The 26,213-nt window shown below is 35.7% G+C and overlaps 1 protein-coding gene across 3 annotated transcripts in view; it reads left to right on the top strand.

The window, feature by feature from the left end:
• Positions 1-26,213, top strand: part of CSMD3 (CUB and Sushi multiple domains 3) — a 684,352-nt gene that overhangs the window by 185,029 nt on the left and 473,110 nt on the right. For all 3 annotated transcript variants that reach the window (XM_074577705.1, XM_074577704.1, XM_074577703.1), the window contains exon 5: positions 6,999-7,206. In XM_074577705.1, the coding sequence (XP_074433806.1) occupies positions 6,999-7,206 (208 nt within the window). The remainder of the gene's footprint in view (positions 1-6,998; positions 7,207-26,213) is intronic.

Raw genomic sequence — 26,213 nt, 5'->3', positions numbered from 1 at the left:
CCTCCCACACAGGTCACTCCTGCAGCTCCCCTGACAATTTTGCCCAGTACCGAGCTCTAGGTAGACCTAAGCTGTGAGGGTGTTGGTAGTATTTTCCCTATGGCATAGCTCATTTTTGTGGTTCTATCTCAAAAGAGGCAGGTTAGGAGGCAATTTATTCCATTTAACTTCTGCCAGAGCACCATTTAAGCTCCTGAGCTTCCTCACCTTTTTAGCTACAGATGCTATTGTTTGATTTTTTTGCTGGCTGTCAAAGCTGTATAAATTTTACAGCTATACTGAGCATACAAGTGCAAAGCGAAGGGATTTGAGGATGTGAATCATGTCAATTTATAATCATCCTTGGGTTTATTTGGAATTTAAAATATGCAAGTTTTACAAATTGCAACACAAAGCCATAGAAAATGAGACTTCCATATGTCCTCAAGAAATGTTTTATGTCCCTCTTCTCAAAAGCTGGATGAATTTTAGCTAAGTTATTAATGGAAAATCTTCTGCAAAGCTATCCTTAAAAGATTTTGAGTTGATGGATGTTTTGCAATCATTGCATTTAAATTTCTGAAAGATGTGAGGTTATTCTGAGGATAAATTATGAACAAAGGCTGACATTTTTTATTATTGCAGGTTTGTAGAAAGAGCCAACATATAATTGTTTCTCAGAAATTAGATATACATATGTCTATATCTTTAATTATATTAATATATATACATAATATGTAATACAATATTATGTATGATATATTATATATTATTTTTCATTATATTTGTACATATATGATCTTTCATCATATTTGGACTTTTTGGATATATCAGAATATTAAATGAAACTAAAATGTAATATGCATTACACTACATATGCTGTTCTCTACACGTTAAAGACCCATTAATTTATTCTCTGACTTTGAATATTAGATTATCAAGACTGAGTTAAACTAGTTGGATAACTAGTTTTTATATAGTGGGGCAAGAACACCGTTGCCAAAAAGCTTGCTAACCTAGTGAGGAGGTCTTTAAAGTAGGTTTATTGGGGTTGGTGACCAAAGCTTGCAGGTTTGTCGGAGACTGGGGAATGGGGGGAAGCATTCATGGGGCGATGAGGGATTTTCTTGCACTCTTTTTGAGAAAGTGAGGTGACCAGGGACACATCTCAGGTGCCTATATGCAAATACATGCAGCATGGGAAACTGGAGTCCTGCAATAGATGCATACGGGCTCTCCAAGAGAGGTGGGTAGGAGTAAGTGTAGTACTTTGTGCAAGGAGTAAGTGTTGTACTTTGTACAAACTTGCAAGGAGTAAGTGTTGTACTTTGTGCAAAAGTGGGAGCAGAGGGAACTCTGCTAGAAAATGGCATTACCTGTGGAGCTTCTTACAGATATTACTGTAACTCACCATTAATCTATTACTATGTTCATTTGCAAATTTCATAATCAGATTATTATACTATAGACTTTAAAACTGAGCTTAACTTTTTAAGGGGCTTTCCACTTCAGCCTGTATAGTTTCCTTTCTGCTGCTTGTCTGTGGCACAGACAATGAAGGAACTTAATAAGAAACACATTCTAAGTAGTTGGTTGGTTGGTTGTTTTGTTTTTTTTTATTAAAGCAGTATACGATGTGCAGAAAATTGCAAAGCTGGAGTGTATATAAGAGCATTGGATTAAACACTGGCCAAGTGTGACATTGGAAATTTGTGAAAGTTGCTGACAGATAAACCAGCAAATTCAGACTTGTGGAAAATTAAGTTCAAAATGTGTTATGTAGCTGCTTCTCAATGCTGTGCTCTGTAAAAGCAGTCTCAGTGTATAAACATACAGACCTATAAAGGGGAAAATAATAAGCATAAAATGCTTATGTAGTAGTAATAGCCAAGTTAATTCTGAGCTTCCTCAAAAAAACTGGTAAATAGTTCTATATAATTGTTATAGACATATTTTAAAACATTCATAATGAGTGTCTATTAAAAACAAAACCCCCTCTCTAAACAGTGATTAATGGGGATGCTATCTCGCATTTTTAATTTATTTATTTTTTATTTAGAGCTAGCCTTTGGCAAACTTTCAGAAGTAACAAAAAGAGACAAGGTCCTTGTGAAAGAAACTACCTTCTGATTCAGAAATGTTTGTATAAATTAAGTTATAGCTAAGATAACTAAGATTGCCTTTTTAATAGACAATAATGTTTGCTTTGTCATGTCAAGTTACTGCCTGGAGGAGATAATCTCATTTTCTTTACCCTTTACTTTGAAGGTAATTGATTAAAAATCTTAGTTAGAAAACAGTGGTAGAATTTTATAACAAAACTGTTTTTTTTTTCTGTCAGAATCAAGATTACAGCTGAAGGGTTGTGGTTTTGGAAAAACATCAAAAAGGACTATCTACATAATTAGTTTCCATTTTCATTCTACTTTACTGCATCAAATAATCATGAGCTGTTTCAGAAGGACATAAAAGCAATACCTTTCCTTTATAAACATCTGAAAATACTTAGAATTATGCTTCACTTTCCACATAATTATTTTATGCATGTAAGTGGTTAATTTATGTTCGATGTATGATAAATATGCAGTGATAGAGAATGCCATTTTTCAGGGTCCCTGTTTTCTTCAGTTGCCCGTCAGAAATCGTAACAGTTAGATAGCAATACTTAAGGCAGCAGTTGAGCCTCAAATAAAATTCTGTTGATGGTTAGAGTTTGTGTAGACACATACATATGTGCGTGTGTTTGCTATGCAGAAACAGGTAGAGCAGTTTTTCACCACACCACTGTAATCAGTAGTTAATGTTACGTGTTTGGCTATATTAAATTCTTTTTAAGAGAACTGGAGTTTCTCAAAGAATTGATTGCTTTCTACTGTAAAGATCTTTCATGATCTTCAGAGGAGAAGTAGTTATTAATATGTATATTTAAGAGCAATAATTAATATGACTGAAAAAAGAGACATCAGTATGTCTGGGGTTGTACCTGAACTACACTGTGAAGTGTATGCCATGAATTTCATATAGACTGTGTAGCTAAGATCAAGGTATAGAGGGATTACTGCAGGTCCTCTCAGCTTTTCTTGATGGGTTTCTTCAAAAGTGTCTCACCTTGCTTATAACTTTTATTGACAATTGTAAATATCATTGCTTTAACTTGGAAAGTTGCTATGCTTTTTTTTTTCTCACATTGTTTTCAAGAATAGGGAACAGACATCTATTACACTATGATGAGTTGAGTTATGCACTTAAATTTAACTGTTCGGTACACTATAAATATCTGTATAGATAACGTGATACATTGTATGCCAGATTAAAGCTTGATGTACCATGCAATCTCATTGAATTCTCACTGAAATCAATGAATTTGCATGGTCTATAAATCACTGATAACATTGCCTGTCTTTGATCATCTATCTTCTTGAAAATTGCGGTTCAATATTTATGTAATGTTGTTTTGAATATCACTGAAACCTACAAGAGTAAGCAGAAAATTAAATAAGACTAACTAGAGAAATATATTTTCAAAATTTATTATGAAAAAGAAACAGTGAACAGCAAACCAGGAAGATGGTTAGGAAATCAAATGTAAATTAATTTTCACCAGAAATTACTTAAATATATACTCATTTCACATTAAATTTTTTAATGGGCATTTAGCCATAATTTAAAAAAGAAGAAAAGAAAAAGCTGCATGTATCTATTTATGTAAATGAAAAACAGTCTGTCTACACAAAAAGCAAAATAAAATCCCAAACCCCTTAAAATCTTTGTACTCTCATAATCATCACTCACATCATAATATCAGTGATACTGTCTCTGCATAAGAGCCCTTATGCATATTCAAATATAGATCTTCATTTGAATTCATAATACCTTGAAAAGCTTTTCTAAGCCAAGTCCCCACTTGCATATCACTTTGAAAAATCTTCCCCTTTCAGCATATGGTTAAGATCAGAGAAGTATGTTTGGAAAAATGACATCTTGGCTGTATGTGTATTTTTTGCATTTATGCCTTCATATCACATTTGCAAGTTTGTAGGTTAGATAAATTTTCCCAGTACGTGAGAAAATAAATTTTATTTGAAAATGCAGGATAGGAATTTTTAAAGTTTTGTTTTGTTTTGTTTTGTTTTTTTAAATGCCATCAATGTTAGCTATGTATTTGTAATTGCACAATGTCAGATTCTGTCAGGTCTTAACTAAAGTATAGCCTTCTTACCATTCCTGTGACTGTTTTTCTCCATATTTGGTAACTGGAAATGAAAAGAATGGGGACAGATACACAATTCTTTCAAGGCATTTAGGTGCTTAACTGCTGTTTAGGTATTACATTTTGATTGCAGTGGTTGTAGTGTTAGGCACTTAAATATCTTTGAGGACTCCTACCTCAGTGGTTTGACAATGGTGATTCAGAAAGCTGTGGAAAAGGCATAGAAAGAGGGGGATTCTCAGGGCGCTGTATAGAAATCACTGCAAAGATCATCTTTCCCCCCTTTTTTCCTTGTTCATGTGTCACTATTGGACATGTTGCATAGTGATGAAGATTGGCCACTGTTAGTCTTCATAAAAGTTCTCTTATCAGTTATTATTTTACTTGTAATGTTTCATAGCTGCCATCTAAGCAATTATGCTGTTTCAATGTGATAGAAATACAGGTGCTAAGAGAGGACTGCACAGAAACAATTATTACCTTTTCTTTTATTTGTCAGGGTCTTATGCACTATCAAGTCAGTGGTAGAACCGCTGTCAACTTCGGTGTTTGCCAGATTACTTGAAGATCAAATCTCTTTTCCAGTGGCTTCACAACTTAAGGCGCCAAACATTTTCATGGGTATTAATGTTTGTTAGCCTTCTCCCAGGTGTGAGCTTTTACCTATGAGGATCGGACTGCAAGACTGGAACCAAATAAATCCCAAGCAAATGATATTGTAGGTGGAGGTCTATAGGAACACAGCACAGTAATTCTGTTATTTATTGGGCTAATGCGTGTATAACAGAGGCTAATATGATGTCTGGTGTTCTCTTGGTTACATTTACAGCACTTAAATGTAGTTAGTATTAATTTTATTTGTAGCAAATTCGCTACATGAATCAGAACAAAATACATCATGATTTGTCTGTACCATTTTGCTGTTGTAGCAACATTACATTTTGGCAAAAAGCTCTGAACAGATGTGGCTCAGAAATAGCGGACATGCTCATTGACACAGCTTGTGTTTTTAAACACAGTCACTCTTTTTTCTTTTAAGTATTGGTAAAGTATAGCAACATTTTTAGTGAACAGTTTTTTATATTGCTAAGAACTAGGATAGGTTTCTCTGTAACTCATTTGTGAAAAGGAAAAATAATCTCTGTAGTACAGTATTTTTCAAAAGCGTTCTACTTTTGAGTCTCAGAGAAAGCTATTCCAAAATCTTTGGTCTTGCATCATACTCCTAGGTTTCTGGTTTTAATTTGTTCCATGAGCTGAAAACCTATTTTACATGCTACTATTTGTGTTTTCAGTTTGCGTAAGCTTCAGTAATTTAGCTGTGAAAATTTACCTATAAGAACTTTTTTGAATCAGTACTTCATAAAACACATTCCAATCAATATTTAAAAATCAATATACAGATCCTTTAAAATCATTGAACCAGTACGTTACCCATTGTTTTAATGGACATTTTACTTCCGTGAACTAACAATTAAAAATTATTCTACTGATTGTCCTTAATGCATAAAACCAAAATTTCATTGTTACCATTTTATATTTTTTTATTCCTTTCCCAGTAAAGGACCTGAACCTGTGATGTGATGAGGTTCCTCAGTTTTATTGTATTTATTGGATGCTAAGTGTACTGGCTAATTAGTAAGATTAAAGCCAAGATATGTTTTTACTTTAGTTTTTCTATCTGGTCATATAATAATTTAGCAGAATTTTTAAAAGACAAATCCTGGTATTTTAAACTCCTAAACTACTGTAATTAAGAGGTTTCCAACAGTCATTAAATTTTTTCTTTCTGTTAGAAGTGAGTCATTATGTGTGTCAGAATTCTTTAAAGCTTTTTTTTTCCTGTGATGCTGTACTCCTTAAGTTTTTTTTTAATCTTTTTCATTAATTTTTCAACAGTATTGACGTTTTTTTCAGGATCTAGGGCAAGTTTTATTCATGTTAGCACTCTAATTAAGCAGAAACAGGAATTGCTTTTCAGGTATGCTTCAAACGTAGGTAATAAACTGAATAAGTAATGATGTGATACGTATGGTATTTCCATCTAGTAACATGGTATTTCCGTATAAGTTATTTGAAAGCTATTTCCATTTCTGAAAGTAATATAACTACATTCACAATCAGTTTTATTATCTCACAGAAAAAAAAAATTGACATGAGAGCCTCAAAACCAATTTTTGAGTTACTAGGCATATATGTACCATGAAGACAGAAGATGCAAAACATCAGTCAACCTTACTGAATGAAAACTGTGAATCACTATTTGAGAATTGTTTTCTCCCAGAATTAGTTCTGTTGGTGTTAGAACTGATTTTGTGAATCTCCAATATTTACCAAGTTTATTCAACATAAGAGTGAATGTTATAAAATAGAGCATTATTGTGTCAGAGTCAAATACACTCTGATGAAGTTCTTTCAGATATGCCACGTGCGGAAGATGTGGAAGATGTAACGACACTGCATATGATAGGGATTAAACTCAATTTGCTTTATGAAAAGATTTCTAGTTAGAAGAGGAAATAATGAATTTTTTGCATGCTATTGTAAAGTGAGTGAAACAATACTAATCAAAATAATAAATAGTAGATTGCAAAAATATGTGCTGGCATTAGTATAATGATTTTTAAATAATTGAAATCTGAAGCAATTACTTGTTAACACCTTAGCTATTCATCATCATTCCAAGGCTAACGTGCTAGGAAAAAACATAAGTAATTGCTCACCTAAAAGGTAATAAACTTCTCTTCTCAACAAGAAAGTATAAATTTCTAAGGAGTGATTTTAATGACATTTACAATTTTTTTAACAGCTGAGGATGCATGTGGAGGAACTATGAGAGGATCCAGTGGTATCATCTCAAGCCCCAACTTTCCTAATGAATATCATAATAATGCGGATTGCACATGGACAATTGTGGCAGAGCCTGGTGATACTATCTCGCTCATATTTACAGACTTCCAAATGGAAGAAAAATATGATTATTTGGAAGTAGAAGGTTCTGAACCACCTACAATATGGTAAGTAAACTATTGCAATTTTACTGTGGTAAAAAAAAAAGATGGTGAAATGTGGAAGGATAAAAAAAAAGATGGTGAAATGTGGAAGGATAACTTTTGTTATTTTTCTCTTTGTCAATACATAGTCTTGTTGAAACCAAGCAACCAAACAAAAAATAGTAATGGTTGTTACTATGGCATAAATGTTGATATTCCAATCACAGCTGTAAAATAATTTCCAAAGGATCTAACACTGAGATGAAAAGCACTATAGACTCATTCACCTTATTGTCTGTAGATCTAACCATTTTAACCATTATTGTATTAAAATGTATATATTTAGAAACAGAATGGAATGGACTGATAAGGATTGGTGGAGGTTTCAGGGAGTTTCATAATGTCAGAAAGGAAATGGCACGGACTCCTTTCAGCACAGAGCTGGGGGAAGGAGCATTGGTCACACCTGTTGGTCACAGATTCTCTCTGGAGGAGTTTCTGTACCATATATGAGGTCTCACTAAATAATGGGCTGGGGATATGGCTGGTGTTACACTGATCTAGAAATTTCCATCCTGATCCATGAGATACAACACCCTAAGACGAGTAGCTACAGCACTTTCAGGTTTTGATTTTATTCCATATACACTACCTTTAGGGAGGATTTCTGTTTGATTGTTGATTAGCAGTAGTAACAATATTTTTGCTAGAATTCTTTCTGCAATTCTTGCTCTCAGTGTAGAACAAGAGAAGAAATAGCAAGATCAGGTTCAGTTAAGTACAAAATATAAATTATTCATTCTGTGGTTTTCTGGCCTGGTGCTTTTATGATAACATAGCATCACACTACTCAAAAAACTCGTGAATATGACAAATACTTGTGTTTGTTATATTGGTTTAGATATACTGTTGTTTCACAAAACAGAGGATGTATACAAAACCATAAATAATAGTGATGGTCTCCACTAAAATCTTAAGCTCTTAACTGATTCATAAAGCATTATGAGGGTTCTGCACAACAGAGAGAGGCATTTGAATAACAGGTGATGCAACAGGTGGTTGGCTAGCCGCATTAAAGTCAGTAGAGTCTTGTTTTCTTATTATTAATGTGAAAAGAACAAACATAGCATAGACAAAACAAACTAAATTATTTTTAATTTTATAATAAGAAAATATCCTAAAAAAGATAATTGTATTGTTTCAAAAGTATCAGTCTCAGTTTCTACAAGTGGTGCTCAGAAGTAATATTCCTTACTACTTCAGGGTATAGTAGAAGCATATACACTGAGTCTCGGCTTTAGCAAATAGTATTTCATAATTTGAGTTAATTCATACTGCCACCTACATAGTTAATTACCTGTATTAGAATATTACTTAATTGCCATTGAGTTTTTCAAGCTGTTAAACTGAAATCTTTTGAACTAGCTGTCACCTAAAATAATTTTTTTAAACAATAATTTATAATAATTATTAGTGAGGTAACACCAATGACACACAGACAATACGAATCACTTGAATAGCTAAATGTGCATTCAGTTATTCTTGAATGTGTTTTATGTATTCAGTCATGAGCTTCAAACAATGATTTAATTTTTTTATGCAAAAGGCTATGGCTAAATTTAAATGATAGAATAAGATTACTTTATATATGAAAATTCTCATATTATCTGTTTACAAAACATGAAAAATTACAATGCTAATATAATAATTGCATGTGTAGAGAAATAGATTGAGAGCATATTCTTTTTTTAGCTTGTCATTTATATTACCTGAATTAGACTGATGTATTTAATTATGCAAAAGTATCCCCCCCATATGTTAGGAAAAATAGATTTGGAAAGCTTAATTAACAACAATTTGTTAATTAGATTTATAGTGGTAACACGTTATATCCCCTTAGACTGTAGCTTGATGTTTAGTTCAAGATATCTTAGTTCATAAAGTCTACATAGAAGTATACTTCTAAAACTAAAACCAGGCTTTTGTTCTTTCATTCTGGAAAACAAATAGTACATAATTTGTAAAACTACTAAAAACATATTGGTTGATCTGGATAGTAAATAGTATCATAAAATATTTTCTTAGACATTTTGTTGCTTTACATGACTATTACACCTATTAATTAAAAAAAAACCCTCAAACTTTCTTCTTCTGCACATCTGATGTGTAACAAAATATCCCTACTTATTGGTTCTAAGTAAAACAAGGAGCTAGAATATACATCAAGTAGGTAGTCTGGGGTTATCCTCAAGACAAGACTTGGAATTCCTCATGAAGTGATAACTTTCCATAGTCTTCCAGTCAGTTATTTTAATATTTCATTTATAACAAGTCTTTCCTTTAAGAAAATCTTGATAGGCCAGTTTCATTTAAGTAGTGGGAAAAAAAATGCATAGATGTTCTTCAGGATTTTTCTTGTGTGATATCAAGGGCTGATTCTGACATTTGATAACGTGAATTGAATGAAGGTGGGTTTTTTTTCATTTTGGAAGTGAAACTAAGAGAAAATTAGTTTGAGGAAACAATTTTCCCTATTTTTTCTCAACAAAACAAAAATCTGAAAATAAATGAGATCTAGTGAAATGTTCCTTTTTTGCCTAAGTGAAAAGTTAGGGTTTGAGACATTCATTGGTGAAACAAATAGCAATGTCATTATGGGATAATTTATCCAGCATGTGGAAGTTCAGAGTTAAATATTCTGAGAGCATCTGAACATGTAAGAGTTTTCTAATGCTTGCCTCTAGGATACTTTGGTTGGAATGTCTCAGTGCCTTATTTGCCTGTTGGTCGCTTTTAAGGAAATATTTAATAATCACTGGAATGGTTCTCTAGGCTGCTTTGACATGGGTATTCTGGATTCCAGCATATACTCTAGTCTGAATTGTTAAGAAAATTGCTAAGACTCGAGTTAAATTGTATAGACGAAGTGGTAGAACCTCCTTCCCAGAATACTCTATAGGGGATAACCCAGGCTGCAGGGATACATAACCCAGGGATAACCTTGGCTGCAGTGACCATGAAGCGATAGAATTTAAGATCCTCAGGGCAACTAGGTGGATGTATTCCAAGCTTATGACCCTGGACTTTAGGCACGCAGACTTTGATCGCTTCAGGGATCTGCTGGCCAAAGTGCCATGGACAAAGCTCTAGAGGGAAGTGGGGCCCAGGGCAGCTGGTCAGTATTCAAGGATCACCTTCTCTGTGTCCAGGAACAAACTATACCAACAAAGAGGAAGGCAGGAAAGAATGCTAGGAGACCTGCCTGGATGAACAGGGAGCGCCTGGACACACTGTCACACAAAAAGAAACTTTATAAGGAGTGGAAGAAAGGACAGCTAGAATGGGGGGCATATAAGGAGGCTGTCCGAACAGCAAGAGACCTGGTGAGAAAAGCTAAAGCTCAGTTAGAATTAAATCTAGCCAAGGAGATCAAGGGAAACAGCAAAAATTTCTATAGGTACATTAATGGTAAGAAGACGACTAGGGAGGGTGTGGGACCCCTCAGAAAGGAAACAGGGGAGCTGGTGACAAGTGATACGGAGAAGGCCGAGGTTCTCAACGACAATGGCAGGGGTCGGACAGAACGGCCCATTGTAAGTGAAGATGAGGTTCATGACCATCTGATGAACCTGAAAGTGAACAAGTCCATGGGACCCGATGGCATACACCCACGGGTACTGAAGGAACTGGTGGATGAGGTTGCTAAACCGCTCTCTATTATATTCCAAAAGTCATGGCAGTCTGGTGAAGTCCCCACTGACTGGAAAAGAGTGACTGTCAATGGGTCCATGTCCATGTCCAAGTGGAGGCCATTGACAAGCAGAGTCCCTCAAGGATCAGTATTAGGACCGGTCTAGTTTAACATCTTCGTCAGTGACATGGACAGTAGCATAGAGGGCACCCTCAGCAAGTTTGCCAACAAAACCAAGCTGTGTGGGGCGGCTGACATGCTGTAGGGAAGGGATGCCATCCAGAGGGACCTTGACAGGCTGGAGAGGTGGGCCCATGCCAACCTCATGAAGTTCAACAAGGCCAAGTGCAGGGTCCTCCATCTGGGTCAGGGCAATCCCAAGCACCGATATAGGCTGGGCAGTGACTGGCTTGAGGGCAGCCCTGAAGAAAAGGACTTGGGGATGCTGGTAGACGAGAGGCTCAACGTGAGCTGTCAGTGTGCACTAGCGTCCCAGAAAGCCAATCGTATCCTGGGGTGCATCAGGAGAAGCATGACCAGCAGGCTGAGGGAGGTGATTCTGCCCCTCTACTCCACTCTCGTGAGACCCCACCTGGAGTACGGCTTCCAGTTCTGGAGCCCCTACTGCAAGAGAGATATGGACGTGCTGGAACGTGTCCAGAGAAGGGCCATGAGGATGATCAGAGGGCTGGAGCACCTCTCCTATGAGGACAGGCTGAGAGAGTTGGGGTTGTTCAGTCTGGAGAAAAGAAGGCTCTGAGGAGACCTTATAGTGGCCTATCAGTATCTTAAGGGGGTCTACAAGAAAGCTGGTGAGGGACTGTTTTAGGATGTTGGGTAATGGTAGGACTAGAGGGAATGGATTAAAACTAGAGATGGGACGTTTCAGACTGGACGTTAGGAAGAAGTTCTTCACCGTGAGGGTGGTGAGACACTGGAACAGGTTGCCCAGAGAGGTGGTGGAAGCCCCATCCCTGGAAGTTTTTAAGGCCAGGCTGGACGGGGCTCTAAGCAACCTGATCTAGTGGGAGATATCCCTGTCCACGGCAGAGGGGTTGGAACTAGATGATCTTTAAGGTCCCTTCCAACCCAAACCATTATATGATTCTATGACTCTATGAAAGATGTGCTGAGAATAGTCAGATAAGAGCAGGTGAGGATGAAAAGTATATATTTCTCACTGTCCTAGGCAGAGACATTGTTCTGTATCTTCTGTGCCTGATTACCAGCTTAATCTAGCTGTTGTTGAAAAAGAAGTTGACAATTTTACAATTTTTCCTCCTACACATTTTGTTATTACAAAAAAAAAATAAATCTGCGAAGTTATTAGACTACTTGAACTTGAAATGATTAGTTTTGCATTAACCAATATGTTTTTGGTGGATAGACTGGAAAGTGATAGAAAATAATGGTTGTCGTAAAGTATGTGCTTAAAACTCTGATTCAAGGAACTACTGTTGTAGTCTGAATAAGGATCGCAATTTGTTTTCAAAGAACACATCATGCAATTTTTTCATTATTTCTTAACATGAAGATGTGCATTATTGTGAAGGTGTTTGAGAGTGTATCAGTCTCTCAAATGTTGTAGGGAAAATGTACTTCACTTCTACCATGAAAAAAAACCACCAAAACAGCAAAGTTTTCAGCTCTGTTCTCCTAAGAGTGTACTTCTAAGAAAATCTTTGTGTAGTGTTTAACATTTCACCTATCACTGGCATGTTCATACTAAATAGTAGGACACCTAAGTACTCTATTATCAAAGATAAATTTGAAATATGATATACTTACTCCTTTTAAAACAAAATAACTTACCTCACTTCTCTCTTACTGATAGTATATTCGTGGGTATTTCAAAATGTTTCCCATTTAATTTTTGTAAAATGTAAAGGAGGCTTAGAATTTTCCATAGTTAAGTGAAGTATTGTATTGACCATCACTCTGTTTCCGATTTTAGCCAAATTACAATTTTTTCCTGTATAAATCTAGATACAATGTAAAATGATACGTACTGAATGAAATTTGTGTTGGTGAAACCAACTTTTGATCCATATATCAGACTTCGTCAAGATAACCTGTTAGCTTAAGACTCCCTTGCAGATTTTATGAATGAGAAAGAACAGAAAAATGTGGGTCTTTGTTTTGGTTGCCAAATCAGAATTTATTCCAAGTAACTAGTTATTTGTTTCTTATCAGTTTGGATCTATCTTTGACATGGGAACATTCCTGATGAATTTTTCAGTGGAGATGATGTGTTTACATTCAATATTTTTATATTGTGAACTTAATTTGCTTACTCTTCTGTATAGCACAGCTGAGGACAATTTAATGAGCACACTTTATTCATTACAAATAGGTGGCAATCATAATTTCCCTGTAAGAGTTTTGTGAAGCCATTTCTCATTTTAAAAGTATATATTTATGAAGGCTGGAAGCTCAAATAAAAATATAAGAAAATATGTAGTCATAAGAAAATAATATCCGTGTACTGATTGACCAGTAGCTTTAAACACAGCCTTCTTGATTATAACAGTAGATTCTCTTTACATTTGGTAAGAAGATAATTACATTTTAATTTCAAGTGTTGTAATATTGCACTTGCTGGCTTTTTTTCTGAATCCAAGCCTGCAAACTCTGTTAGTGAAGTTTTAAAATATTAGTAGTATGTTTAGAAAGCAGTTAGGCAAATAATACACAGTGTTTTGTAGAGAAACAATACGCTTAAATAAATATTTATGGAGAATAAATTTTATGATAAATAAACTAAACGTAATTTACCTCTAAGTTAAATAAATTTCACAGAGAAAAAAATAGTTTTATGAAGTTTTGGTGATGATGTAGCGTGGTATTGCAGTAGCATCTGAACATCATTAAGAATAGCCATTTTGGATCAGTAACTGTTTATGTTGCGAGTTCACTGTCTGACAGTGGCAATAGCAGTTGCTTAGGAAAAGAATAAAAGACACTAGGATGATATGGTGTGCTCTTCCCCCTTGTGTGGTCTCCCAGCTTCTGTAGTTAGTGATTTAGAAACTTCTTGAACCAACATTTGCCTTAAAATCATGTGTAAAGTACCTGTAAATAGATCTTTCATTCGTTAATTAGCCATTCTTCAAGACTCTCTGGAAAGTACTAGATGAGTAGGGTTTTAAATCCAAGCAGGATGTATCAATGAGTTCCCTGTTATCCACTCAACCATGTATTCCTTAAAATAACCTTAATTGATGTGTCAATCATAACTTTCCTCTATAGAAGTTGTATCATACTTTCCTTGCATTCTTCCCTATATATTCTCTTCCCTTTTACCATTTTAATCACTTATTTAAAGCAATGAAACATATCAGCCTGTGGCTTTCTCTTCACTTTGAAATAACTTAGCTCCTCACTTTCTTCCCAAGTCCTGAATACCTGATCATTAATGTTGTGTGAGGATCTGTTTTGCTCAAGATTCCTCTCCCTGAGACTGAATGAGATTCAGTTGTGGGATCAAGTTGTCCTAGGTTCCACCTCAATTGACAGCATGAACAAGAATATGTTGGGCTCATCTTCGTTATTCATAAGGTAGTCATTGATCACTATTCCAGAATGGCACTATGGATTTTGATAGCATCACACATTTTCACAAGCTTGTAACCTTCATACCATGTTGTAAAAATATCACCCTGGAGGTTTATAATACACGTGACAACAGCACGTTACCTCAGACATTTTAAGCAGTAAGAACAGAAAAAAAAATTATATCTTAGAACAATGGAGAAGGGCCCAGAGGAAACTTTGTCCAAGTGCTACCCAACCTGAATGTTGCCCATTCACTCTAGATGAGCCTGATGCCCTGGAATCATTCCTTGGGACAATCAGTTTTAGCACGATAGGCCTCCTGTAATATCTAGAATACAAAGTCTCTCATCCTCATATTCCTCAATTATACTTTTTCTAAAATACACGTGGCATCTTATGTGCCATTTGCCATGGCTTTACTGTGATTTGCAATTTAACAATGGTGAAAATTAGTATTCCTGACTCTTAATCCCATTTTACTAGTGCTATGAAAGAACAAAACAGTAAGTATTCAGTGCTTTGAAGAACGTGTAAGCAATATTAGTGAAGAATACACCAACTAGTGCTAATTAAAATCAAAGTGAGGATGAGCAGACAGGTGATAGTTATTATGGAAAAGGGTTTTATTTTGGGGTTTGATTTTTTTGGGTTTTTTTTTGAGAGGGGGAGATAAAGTTAATTCATGTTAGACATCTACATGGTAATTTTTAATGGCCAGTTCAGCTACAATACAAATTAGCCTTCAGGAGTCATTTAAAAATTAAGTATACTGTTTTTGATGGTTAACCTACAACAGATGCATGCATTAACACAACAGGTTCTCAATCATATCATTATAACAAAGCAGTTATTTGATTTATGCAGCCATCCAGCGTCTGAATAGGTTAGATTTATTTTCAGTCAATGTACTAGATCAAATGATGCTCATATGTAATGCTACAGAGGAAGACCTCAGCCTGATATAAATGTGGCAGCACAGAGACAGACAGTAGTACAGTAGACAGACACTCAGTAGTACAAATACCAATGAAAACAATAATGTGTTGGAGAAAAAAAACAAAACAGACAAGATGCAAAGCGGAGGTGCTCATAAGCAGTGATTAAAATGGGGGGAAAAATCCCATCTCAGGCCTGGCTATTGTTTTCTTGAAACAGCACTTCAAATTAGAAAAATTAGAAAGTGATAAGTGTAATCGTTTTTTTTTTATTATTATTATTGTTGATGAAGACTGTTGATAGTGCCTTAGATATTGTTACTGTTTTCTCACTAGTTACTATACAAAGTTTTGAAATCTGTTCTTAATGCTCAGAGGAGGGACTCAGGAAAGTAATGTTTGAGTAACATGATCCTAATAAGGACGTTAAATGCCCCCAGATGATAGATGGTTTATAATCTGATACAGTTGAGTTCAAATTTTGAAAATAGTGCCAAAATTTGTTATTTTGTACTATTTGTTCTTGCGTGTTTCTGAAGAAATAGAAGGCTCTTCCATGGTACCCTGTTCTAGTGATTTTTTTCTGTGTCCATTTCTCAGGTTGTACTTCAAAGTGTAGTGCATAAACATGTCTCAGACTTTTCAGGCAGAATAGACACGCATAGCCATGAGTTACATAAGTAAAATCTTCATTCTGTCACTCAACAGTAACGACCTTGAAGTCTATGCTTTTTTTTAAAGACATATTTAGTTACCTTGTGACACTTACAATAATACTAAGGACTCAGTCCTTAGTAGAGGGAGAATGCGACTTCAAGAAACTCTCGTATCCATGGAAATACACACCAACCCAAGGTACAAATCAAGAGTTGAGTCCTGTAATTCAATATGTTATGTATGTGTCTACATAACTAGGTAAGGGAACACAAGACAGAATGATGGAATCTTATAATCATGATAATTCAGCGTGGAAGGGAACTCAGGAGCTGTCTAGTCCAGCCTACTCTTGAAAACCTCCAGAGATGCAGACTGCACAACCTGTGTGAGCAACCTTCTCAAATGCCTGACTGTCCTGGTGGGGAAAAAAGCTTTACCTTTTTTTCCTTATTGGAAATCATTGTTTACAGTCATAATCAACAAACAAAAATTTATTATCTCCAACCATCTCTTTGAGGTCCAGAAGTCTCTTGTGGTCTCTTTCATCTTCATGGATAGGCAGTGGTATGGCCTTTCCTCTAGACAGGTTGGCTGATCTGTACAGTCCTAGCTCATGAATTGAAGACCCATGGGATCATGTTGGAGACCTTCCTTCCCCTGGTTCATGTTGTCCCACTCATCTTATAGGGGTGTGTAAATGACCAGAGTCATGAATCATCCTGTCTTCCTCTGGACTACAGTAACCTAAAGCTTACCTGGTACATATGTTTTATTAGCATATAATAGAGTCAAGCCTTGGTGAGACAACTATTTGTTAAATTACAGTCTGTACTTGAGTCAGGCATGGAGTCAAACATAGTCACAGAATCACCTTGGTTCATTATGGTACAAACTTTACATGGCCACAAAGTGATACTGCTTTTGAAAAAAATGTTTCCACTCTTATTTCCAGCTTATTCCCTACCTTAAAAATCATAGAAATCATAGAATCATAGGGTTGAAAGGGACCTCTGGAGATCATCTAGTCCAACCCCCCTGCCAGAGCAAGGTCGTCTTAGAGCAGGTTGCACAAGAACGCGTCCAGGCGGGTTTTGAATGTCTCCAGAGACGGAGACTCCACCAACTCCCTGGGCAGCCTGTTCCAGTGCTCTGCCACCCTCAGGATAAGAAAGTTCCTCCTCATGTTTAGGTGGAACTTCCTATGCTCAAGTTTGTGCCCATTACCTCTTGTCCTGAGCCAACTTTGTGTTGGCTCAGACATTTACACAGTCATAAAGGAACTGCACCAGGAAGTGATACAGGTAAAAACCTTTTTCTTTCTGTGTCGATAAGTAGGTAACACAAGAGTTGAAGAGAACAGTGAGGCACATAGGGAGCAAGGTATCAAGATGGCTTGATAACTTAACTGGTTCTCGAAGGAGTAGGACCACTTTATTGTCAAAATAAAGCCTGAAAGTTTTCCTCTCAGGTACTGTAGGTTGAATGACAGGATCCATGCAAGGATTTACGTTTTGTTTTTTTTTTTACCTTATATGTAGAGGCTTCACAGAGTTAGTGATTTCCTTTATATTTTTCTACTGTATCCTTTTATTGTATTTCTCTGATGGTATAAAATATTTTATTCTGATTAAGGTACACAATGTTAGGAAGGAAGTACTTTGTTATTGTTGTTGTTGCAAAAAATAGTGTATCTTAGTGTTTAAATGCAGTTCTCTTGAAGAAACAGTTCTGAAGCTGATCCTAATTTCTTATCTGTCCTATGTTCATGAGTACTGCAAAAGTGAACATTTGTAAGCGTAATCTGAAAGTACATGTTTTCATTATTCTGATGGAACTTTCAAATATATATGAAGTTATTCTTATCTGGAGTCAAAGAGATATCCAACAGCAGTTTTCAAATGAATCATACATTGGATGGGCTTTTTACATGCATTCTTCTCAACAGAGGTAGGATTATACTATTTTATTTCCCAAATTTTTACCAACTTTCAGAAATAAATTGGAAAATAATTCTCATGAATCCTTATATGGGAGACAAGTACTCAGGTTTTTCTATAATCCCTCTTGGGCAACGATTTACTGAATACCATGTTTGTGCTTTCATGGCCCCCTCTATCCGTCTTTGGACAAAGAAGCCCAGAGTGCTTCCTGTATTGCTTATTTGTAACTCTGTTTTCTAGAACCCAGATAAATAATAGCCTAGGCTCAGGCCATTTTATTAAAGAATACTTAAAAAGCATGATCAGTAATAAAAAAAAAAAATGCAAAAAAGTCTGGAGTCTCTCAGCAGTTTCTAGAAAAAATACAGATAGGAAGATGGCTTGATAAATTAACAGGGAACACTTTCACTGTGCTTACTCCAGCAGAATACTGCACTTGTTTTGATGTGGTCATTTACTATTGTCTCAGGATGGCAACTGTTGGAGTAGTGAGGGAGACTGATTGCTCTTGTCTTCACTGAAACATCAGTGACTAAAGCAGCAAATCTTGCAAGTAAGGCTGAAACAGCCGTAATTTATGCTGCATGAGTTGTACAGTGGGGAAAAAGGTATTGCACATAAAGCAGAGGATAACATAAATCTCAAAACAAGGCATGGAAAAAAAACCACAACAAACCTACAACCAACCCACAACCAACCCACAAACCAAAAAACATCCCAGAACCAGAACATGTAATTGTTTCATTTGTCATTCCAGAGTAATTGAAACTTCACACTTCTTTGTCATGTGTTCTGAGTATCTGCCATGATTTCTGTTTACTTTATTCAGCAAAGTAAGTGATGGGCTGTGGGCGAACAGTAATTCCTGCAGAGATAATCCCAAATCACTCTTGTTTCTAAATTCTGGATTAAAATTGTTAGTATATTTTACACATTGGGTAAACTATCTATGTTCATAAGTCCATCTTTTATGTCTCAAGCCATAACAGCTAAAAGTATAATATTTTGAATACATGAATGAAACCCTTTGACTTCATGAATAAATCCTGACAACAAGATAAAACATTGCTTATATGGGGACTACAGACTATTCAGAACTTCAGATGCTGCTTGTCCATCTGTTTTGACAGTGAAAATCACTTTAGGTGATTTAGGGTGCAAATTCACTTGTAAAATGAGCTAGTAACTAAAACAAACCATTCAGTGTCCTATGAAATTGCTAAAGCAATTTCTTTATATTAAGGATCGACACAATGTCAAACCAGTGTGAGAGTAATTTTTAATAATTACATGCCATCCAATATGCAGGTGACCGGTCAGAACCCACAGCATTTACAGTCATAACATAACAGTCAGTGAAAAAGAAAATAAGCCATTCTTGTATGCTTACCGTATGTTTATTTCTTCTGCATACAGTAGATCATGCAAGTGAAAAAACACACCAAAATGCAGCAATCTAGAGCTTCAAAAATGAGCCTTGAACAAATGATGACCCACCCCACCCTGAAGTTAAAAAAGCCTACTCAAATAATTGTGTCAAATTCAATAAATATTTTTAACCCATAAACTTTTAAACTATTTTTAAGGTTAACAGTTTTACATGTTTCCAAATGAAATACAATGAATTTTCATTATTTTGAAACCCTGAGTGTAAATTCATCTATTTTAAAAATTTAAACATTTGAAGTTAAATGCAGTTTCCCTGTGACCTAATTCCTGAACCGCGTTAATATTCTGATATCGTATGTCAACATAGGTATAATAACATGAGAAATGGTACAGAAAAGAGAAAAAGAATGGAAACAGTATCTACGGGGAGAGCAATAAAATAGACTAAAGCTTTTAAATCTTGAAAAGAAATAAGTTAGAAAGTATATGAAGGATTCATAAAATTATGAATATTTGTTGTGGTTTAACCCCAGCCAGCAACTAGGACCATGGGCTCACTCACTCCCCTAGCTGGGATGTGGAAGAGAATCAGAAGAGTAAAAGTGGGAAAATTTGTGGGTTGAGACAAAAACAGTTTAATAAATAAAGGAAAAGCTGCACACAAGCAAAGCAAAACAAGGAATTAATTCACTACTTCCCATCAGCAGGCAGGTGTTGAGCCATCTCCAGGAAAGCAGGGCTCCATGAGGCGCAATGGTTACTTGGGAAGACACACCATAATCTGAACATACTCCCCGCTTCCTTCTTCTTTCCTCAGCTTTGTATACTGAGCATGACATTGCATGGTATGGAATATCCATGGTCAGTTGGGGTCAGCTATCCCAGTTGTGTCCCCCTGCAGATTCCTGTGCACCCCCAGCCTACTTGCCATTGGGGCTGTATGAGGGGCAGAAAAGGCCTTGACTGCTTAGCCACAACCAAAACACCAGTGCGCTAGCAACACTGTTTCCCATCCCAAAATGCAAAACATAGCCCTATATCAGCTGCTAGTGAGAAAGTTAACTTTATCACAACTGAAACCATGACAATATTGTATATCAGGTAAATAAAGAACATTCATTATTTATTTCTTACACTAAAATAAGTAGTGATGCTCAATGATTTGTCAGGCAGAAGATTTAAAACAAAAAGGTAGAACTTTTCTGCAACATACATAATTAAGTCGTGGAAGTCATTGGCATGTGATGTTATATATAGAAAAATGATTGAAAAATGGATCAGAAATTCATAAAAGGAAAATTTATCAAAGGTTATTAAACATAAAGGCCTGCTTGCAGGGGTCCATTCAAGAAGCCTGCATTCCATAAAATTGCTGGAAATTGTTATAATGTATAAAGGGATGAATCTCATTCTGTATAATCAGTTTCTGACACTCCTGGTGAATTATCTGTTACTGCTCATTGTCAGAAATAAAATATTAGTCTCAGTGTATTTCTGTTCTAACACATCAGTACGTACATTCTTAGATACTATTAAGGATATGATGGGTATTTTACAGGGTATTATAATTTTGCATGATTTATATAAACAAAAGAAATGATCATGACTGAGTTGTATCAGGAGTAGTAGTTTTGCATCTGTAAAAAATTTTGCTGGATGAAGTTTAGAACTTTTTGGTTTATATTATAAAAATATTCTGCCTTCATATAAGGCTTGTGATAAGAAAACCTAAAGCTGCCAAGTCATTATTTAAGGCTTCAGCAAACACGGAAGCTAGTATTTCATATGGCATTATCTAATGTTTAATCATAATCAATGTTAAGATGTGAGCAGTATTTTAAACATCATTTTTGTCTGGTTTCATTTTCCAGTCAGTTAGGAATTTTTATTGGACTTTTCTTCCCTCTACTAAAAGGCTTATTAATTAAGATATTTATATACCTTGAGTGAGCTCCTGGTCTTCTTTCTTGGTGAGGAGACTTTTTGGATCTTTTTGTGTAAGATGCAGTAAGTTGCTGGAGCCTTCACACCTCTCGATCAGCCTTTTCTGTACCCAAACCTGCAGCATTGGATTGGTATATTTGAATCAGCAGAAAAACTACCTACCACGCAGTACATGTTCTGTCATCCTTGAAGCATATAAGACAGGTTCTGACATCTTTCACATGGATATATTGCACTGCCACACAACTTGTTTTCCCCATTATTTTTTATGTGAGAGGAAAAACCTTTCCCATCATCTCTGCCGAGCAAGAACATATTGGTCTGCATGTCCTAAGTGAAGTTAAGGGTAAGGTGAAGGACTGTTGCAATGAGGCTTAATTTCTGTGTATCGGATGACACCATGTCTTTAAAAAAAGAAAAAAAACCACAACCAACCTTGAACTGAAGCTTCTGTCTTTTTACCAAAACTTCCCAAAAATTCTGTATGACTTACACCATTTGAGATTCAATCCCCAAATGCAGGCATCTTTGCTTGTTTGTATTATGATTTTTTGGGGTATGTGTGTTTTGATTGTTTTGTTGGGTTTTTTTAATAATAAAGAGGAATTTCCTTAAAAAAGATGAAATTAAGGAAGTGCTACAGTGTTAGGTTCAATTAAAAGCAGAGTTCAGCTCCTGTGGGAGAGAAATGAGAGATGATTATGACAGTGGCAAAGGCTTGCAGTCCTTAGAGTCTCATTTTTTCATTCAGTTTTGAATTAAAAATGCATCTGCTATCAAGACCTTCCACAATCCTGTTAATGGATTTAAACTAGCTAGCTGAAAGTTATGTTTCTACTGAAAGTTTTGCTAAACGTTAAGATATAGCTTTTCTAAATGCTTTGGAAATTATTTTTATTACTGTAGTCTATGCATTAGGCATTTATAGTCATACATTGGAATGCTGCCATGCCATTTGCTTTTGGTGACTTTGTACACAGAGTCCCCAAAACTGTGAAGTAGAGGAGCACGCTGTACTAATCTATTCTAGAAAGATTCAATACAGAGAAATAAAGCTTAAATCCCCAAACTTGTGATTTCAATGATCTGTTGCTCTTTTAAAAACTAATGCAACTCAAATTGCCTAATCTATTTAGCATGACTCTTACCTTTTGGAAACTTGTTACTGATGCAGGGAAAAGGTAAAAATGAACCTGGTGTTGCAATTGCCTAGTTCGGTTTACACAGTGGGGATCATAGTATTTTGCAACAGATCCTGTGTTTCTGGTCTCTAGTTTTCCTTTAGCTTCATCCTCAAATATACGACATAGATTTAAATTTTAGTGACTCATAATTCATGACAGGAGTGTCTGTCATGGTGTTCAGACTGAAAACCAGTTGATGAGAACCAACTGGGTCGTTCAAGAGAATATATATATATGTATTTTCTGTTAAAAAAGATCTAATAACAAACACTCGCAACTGAAGTCTGCGACTAACCCTAAGAAAATTAGAGTCAGGAGTAGAATGCCATTGGTAACTGCCAATGGTGAGAATATTATGTCAGCCAGCTAAAAATTTGGTATTTTTTATGGTATTGAATCAAATAGACAAAAGAAAGAGGTAGAGGTACTGTATCAAATATCTAGTGTATATATATTTATTTACATTAAGTCAATCTGTACTGGTTAGTCTCTGTAAGTCATTTCATGTTGCATCTTAGATGGCTTAGTTCCGGGTCTTGTAATGTTACATATTCTTCCTATAGTTTGGATAGTGGAATAAGAATTATGCGTAAATATTGTTAATGACACTGAACTGTGGGAGGGTTGCAAGGCTCTTTAGAGCATAGAAGTATACTTTAAAATGATGCTGATAAATTAAAATGAAATGTATATATCATCAACGTGAAATTTACTTCAGGCAAATACAAAATGCCGCGGGGTAAATTAAGAAGATTAAGGCATAAATATAAAATAAGGAGTAAATACCCAGACAGAGCAATAATACCCAGTAAGTACGTCAGGAAAACAAAAAAGGAAATAGTGATAACAAACCTTAGTGAACAGTGTGTCCTTGTGTGCACTATTCACATAATTGTGTGTGTGTATGTGCATGCTTCTGTGTGTGCAAAAGTAGATTGTTACAGAATTTGCCCTGCATGTATGCAGGCACACAACCTTCATAAATTGCACATAGGGTTAATAAGGATGCTGAAAAGTGTTGAATTCTTAAGTAGCTGAAAAACATTGTAAATTGAAGTTCATTTGCAAATGAAAATTATATTTGATATTTATACAGCCTTTAAAACTGCATTAGCAGTTACACAAATCCTTTTGTGTTTCCTGATCAGGTATTTCCCAGTATATCTTGCTAAAAAAAAGAAAAAAAAACCTGAAACAATCTTATATCATTAGCTGATGGGCGTAAAAGGTTAGTCCTAAAGTACACTGACACAGCTGTGGAGCCTAAGCGTTCTTTCACCTGCCCATGCTTATGTGTAGTCTGCTCTGGTTATCTTCCTAGTCATTACATTCTTTTAAGTGCAATATTTTAAAGGTCAGTCTTAATTTATAAGAAGTGAATTAGCGATCTGAATATTTGCAAACTTTCCAACTCAGATCTCTCAGAATAGCAAAGTTTCTCAGAGTGTTCAGATAACATTATCATCGTTACCATTAATATCAGTAAAAGGCATCATATAAGAAGTTAATGGATGCTAAAGTCTGATACAAGATATCTTAAAGCTAATGTAATTGGCTTTTTACTGCATAATTTGCATTATATTACTTTCCAGCCAAATGTCATGCACAAAGGTAAAATTCTTTTAGTGAAATGTAACTGAAATTTTGTCAGTAATGATTGATTTATTTGATAAAGTAAATAAAAATTATTGTCCTAAGGAATATTTGCTTACAATCTGCTCAAGTCTGGAAAATCTACACAAATGCCTTTTGTGTAGATTTTCTCAGGGTATAAGATATTTCATTCTAACAATACAGAATACTGGTATATCTTCTAAACGTTGTTTTGCTCTCCAGCAAAGATTTTATACGTATTAGTCAATATATTAAACACATCAATTTTATTATAAATAAATATTTTAATAAACATTTTCTTTGTGTCCTGTATAGATGCCAGAATTCTTTAGTGGGCCTACTTTGCTCACAGTTTTTGGGGGAGAGGGGGAGGCAAAAAGGTGAGCACTAAGAGCAAATGATATTTGTTTATATCACAATGAAAAAGTTACATTTACATTTTAAGACACAAAGATTCATTTTAAATATTTACATTTTTAACAGCTGTAAATTGAAGATTTTTGAATCCAGGTTGTTTTATAAATAACACAGACTGATGTAGTAAAATCAATTTGAAATATTCCCAATTAGTAATCAACTTTTATTATTTTAAATAGTATTGTTTATCCACAATTAAAAATATACTGTGAGAGTTTATAGTACTCAGGAGAATCTTATATGGTCTTTTAGTTCATAATTTCTTGTTGTATTGTTTTTTAAGATGTTTATTGCTCTTTAAATCTTCACTATGGCCTCTGGTAACAGGGAGTGTGATATCTTCTGTTGGACAAATTAAAGTACAAATGTTCAACTCGGAGGCAAGGTTCCAAAGCATGGGGAGGTTAAAATGCTGTGACATGGATCACTATTTCACAGTCTGATTTACTGGAAACAGCAGCTGGCTAGCAGTCAGACCAATGCAATGGTGTCCCTGAAGCATATGCTTATGTCATAAACAAATCATTCTGCTCCTTTCTAAATAAGAGGGATATATTTATTGAATTAATACATTGTATTACATCATTAGTTATTTTCACTTTTGTATCTGGTATTCCTTTGTTTCATGTCTTATATTATTTTATTCCTAATGTAGATTTACATCACACCCTCCCCACCCCCCAAAAAAAAAAAGTTAAAACGAAGAAGAATTCTTACAGGAAGAGTATAGACTTGCCGTCGAATCTTGCAGGGGCAGTGTTAGGAGGGCCAGGGCCCACCTGGAGTTGAATCTGGCCAGAGACAGTAAGGACACCAAGAAGGTATTCCGCAAGTACATAATCAGCAATATTAAGACTAGGGAAAACATGAGCCTGCTGCTAAATGAGTCAGCAGACCTGGTGACAAGTAACATGGAAAAGGATGAGGTACTAAATGTCATCTTTGCCTCATTTTTTCCCATCGGTATCAACTTTCAGGAATCCCAGGCCCCTGAGATCAGTGGGCAAATCTGCAGCAAGGAGGATTTACCCTCAACGGAGAAGGACCAGGTTAGGGACCACTTAAACTGGACACACATAAATCCATGGGGCCTTATGGATTGCACCCACAGGTGCTAAGGGAGCTGGCTGATACCATTGCAAAACCACTCTCTATTAATCTTTGAAAGGCCATGATGACCTTTCTGGTACTTGAAATCTAGAAGTGAGCAAATGTCACTCCCATCTTCAAGAAGGACAAGAACGAAGATCCAGGGAACTACAGGCCAGTTAGTGTCAACTCAGTCCCTCCCAGGGAAAGTGATGGAGAAAATCCTCCTGGAAATCATTTCCAGGCACATAAAGGACAAGAAGGTGAATGGGAATAGTTATCATGGATTTACAAAGTGGACATCATTGCCTTCTACAGTGAAGTGACTGGGAGAGCAGTTCTTGTTTAGCATAACTCTAGTGAAGCTTTTGACACCATTTCCTATAACATCCTCATAGAGAAGCTAACAATGTATGGATTAGGTAAGTGGAAAGTGAAATGGATTAAGCACTGGCTGAAGAGCTAGGCCTAGAGGGTTGTAATCAGTGGCAGAAAGAAGAGGTGGAAGCAAGTCACTAGTGGTGTACTGCAGGGGTTGATACTAGAGCCAGTACAGTTTTACATATTCATTAATGACCTGACTGCTGAGACAGAGTGCACGCTCAGCAAGTTCGCA

The sequence above is a fragment of the Larus michahellis genome, chromosome 2, assembly GCF_964199755.1.
Source record: "Larus michahellis chromosome 2, bLarMic1.1, whole genome shotgun sequence".
Classification (NCBI taxonomy): Eukaryota; Metazoa; Chordata; class Aves; order Charadriiformes; family Laridae; genus Larus; species Larus michahellis.
This window is presented reverse-complemented; position numbering and strand designations above follow the sequence as displayed.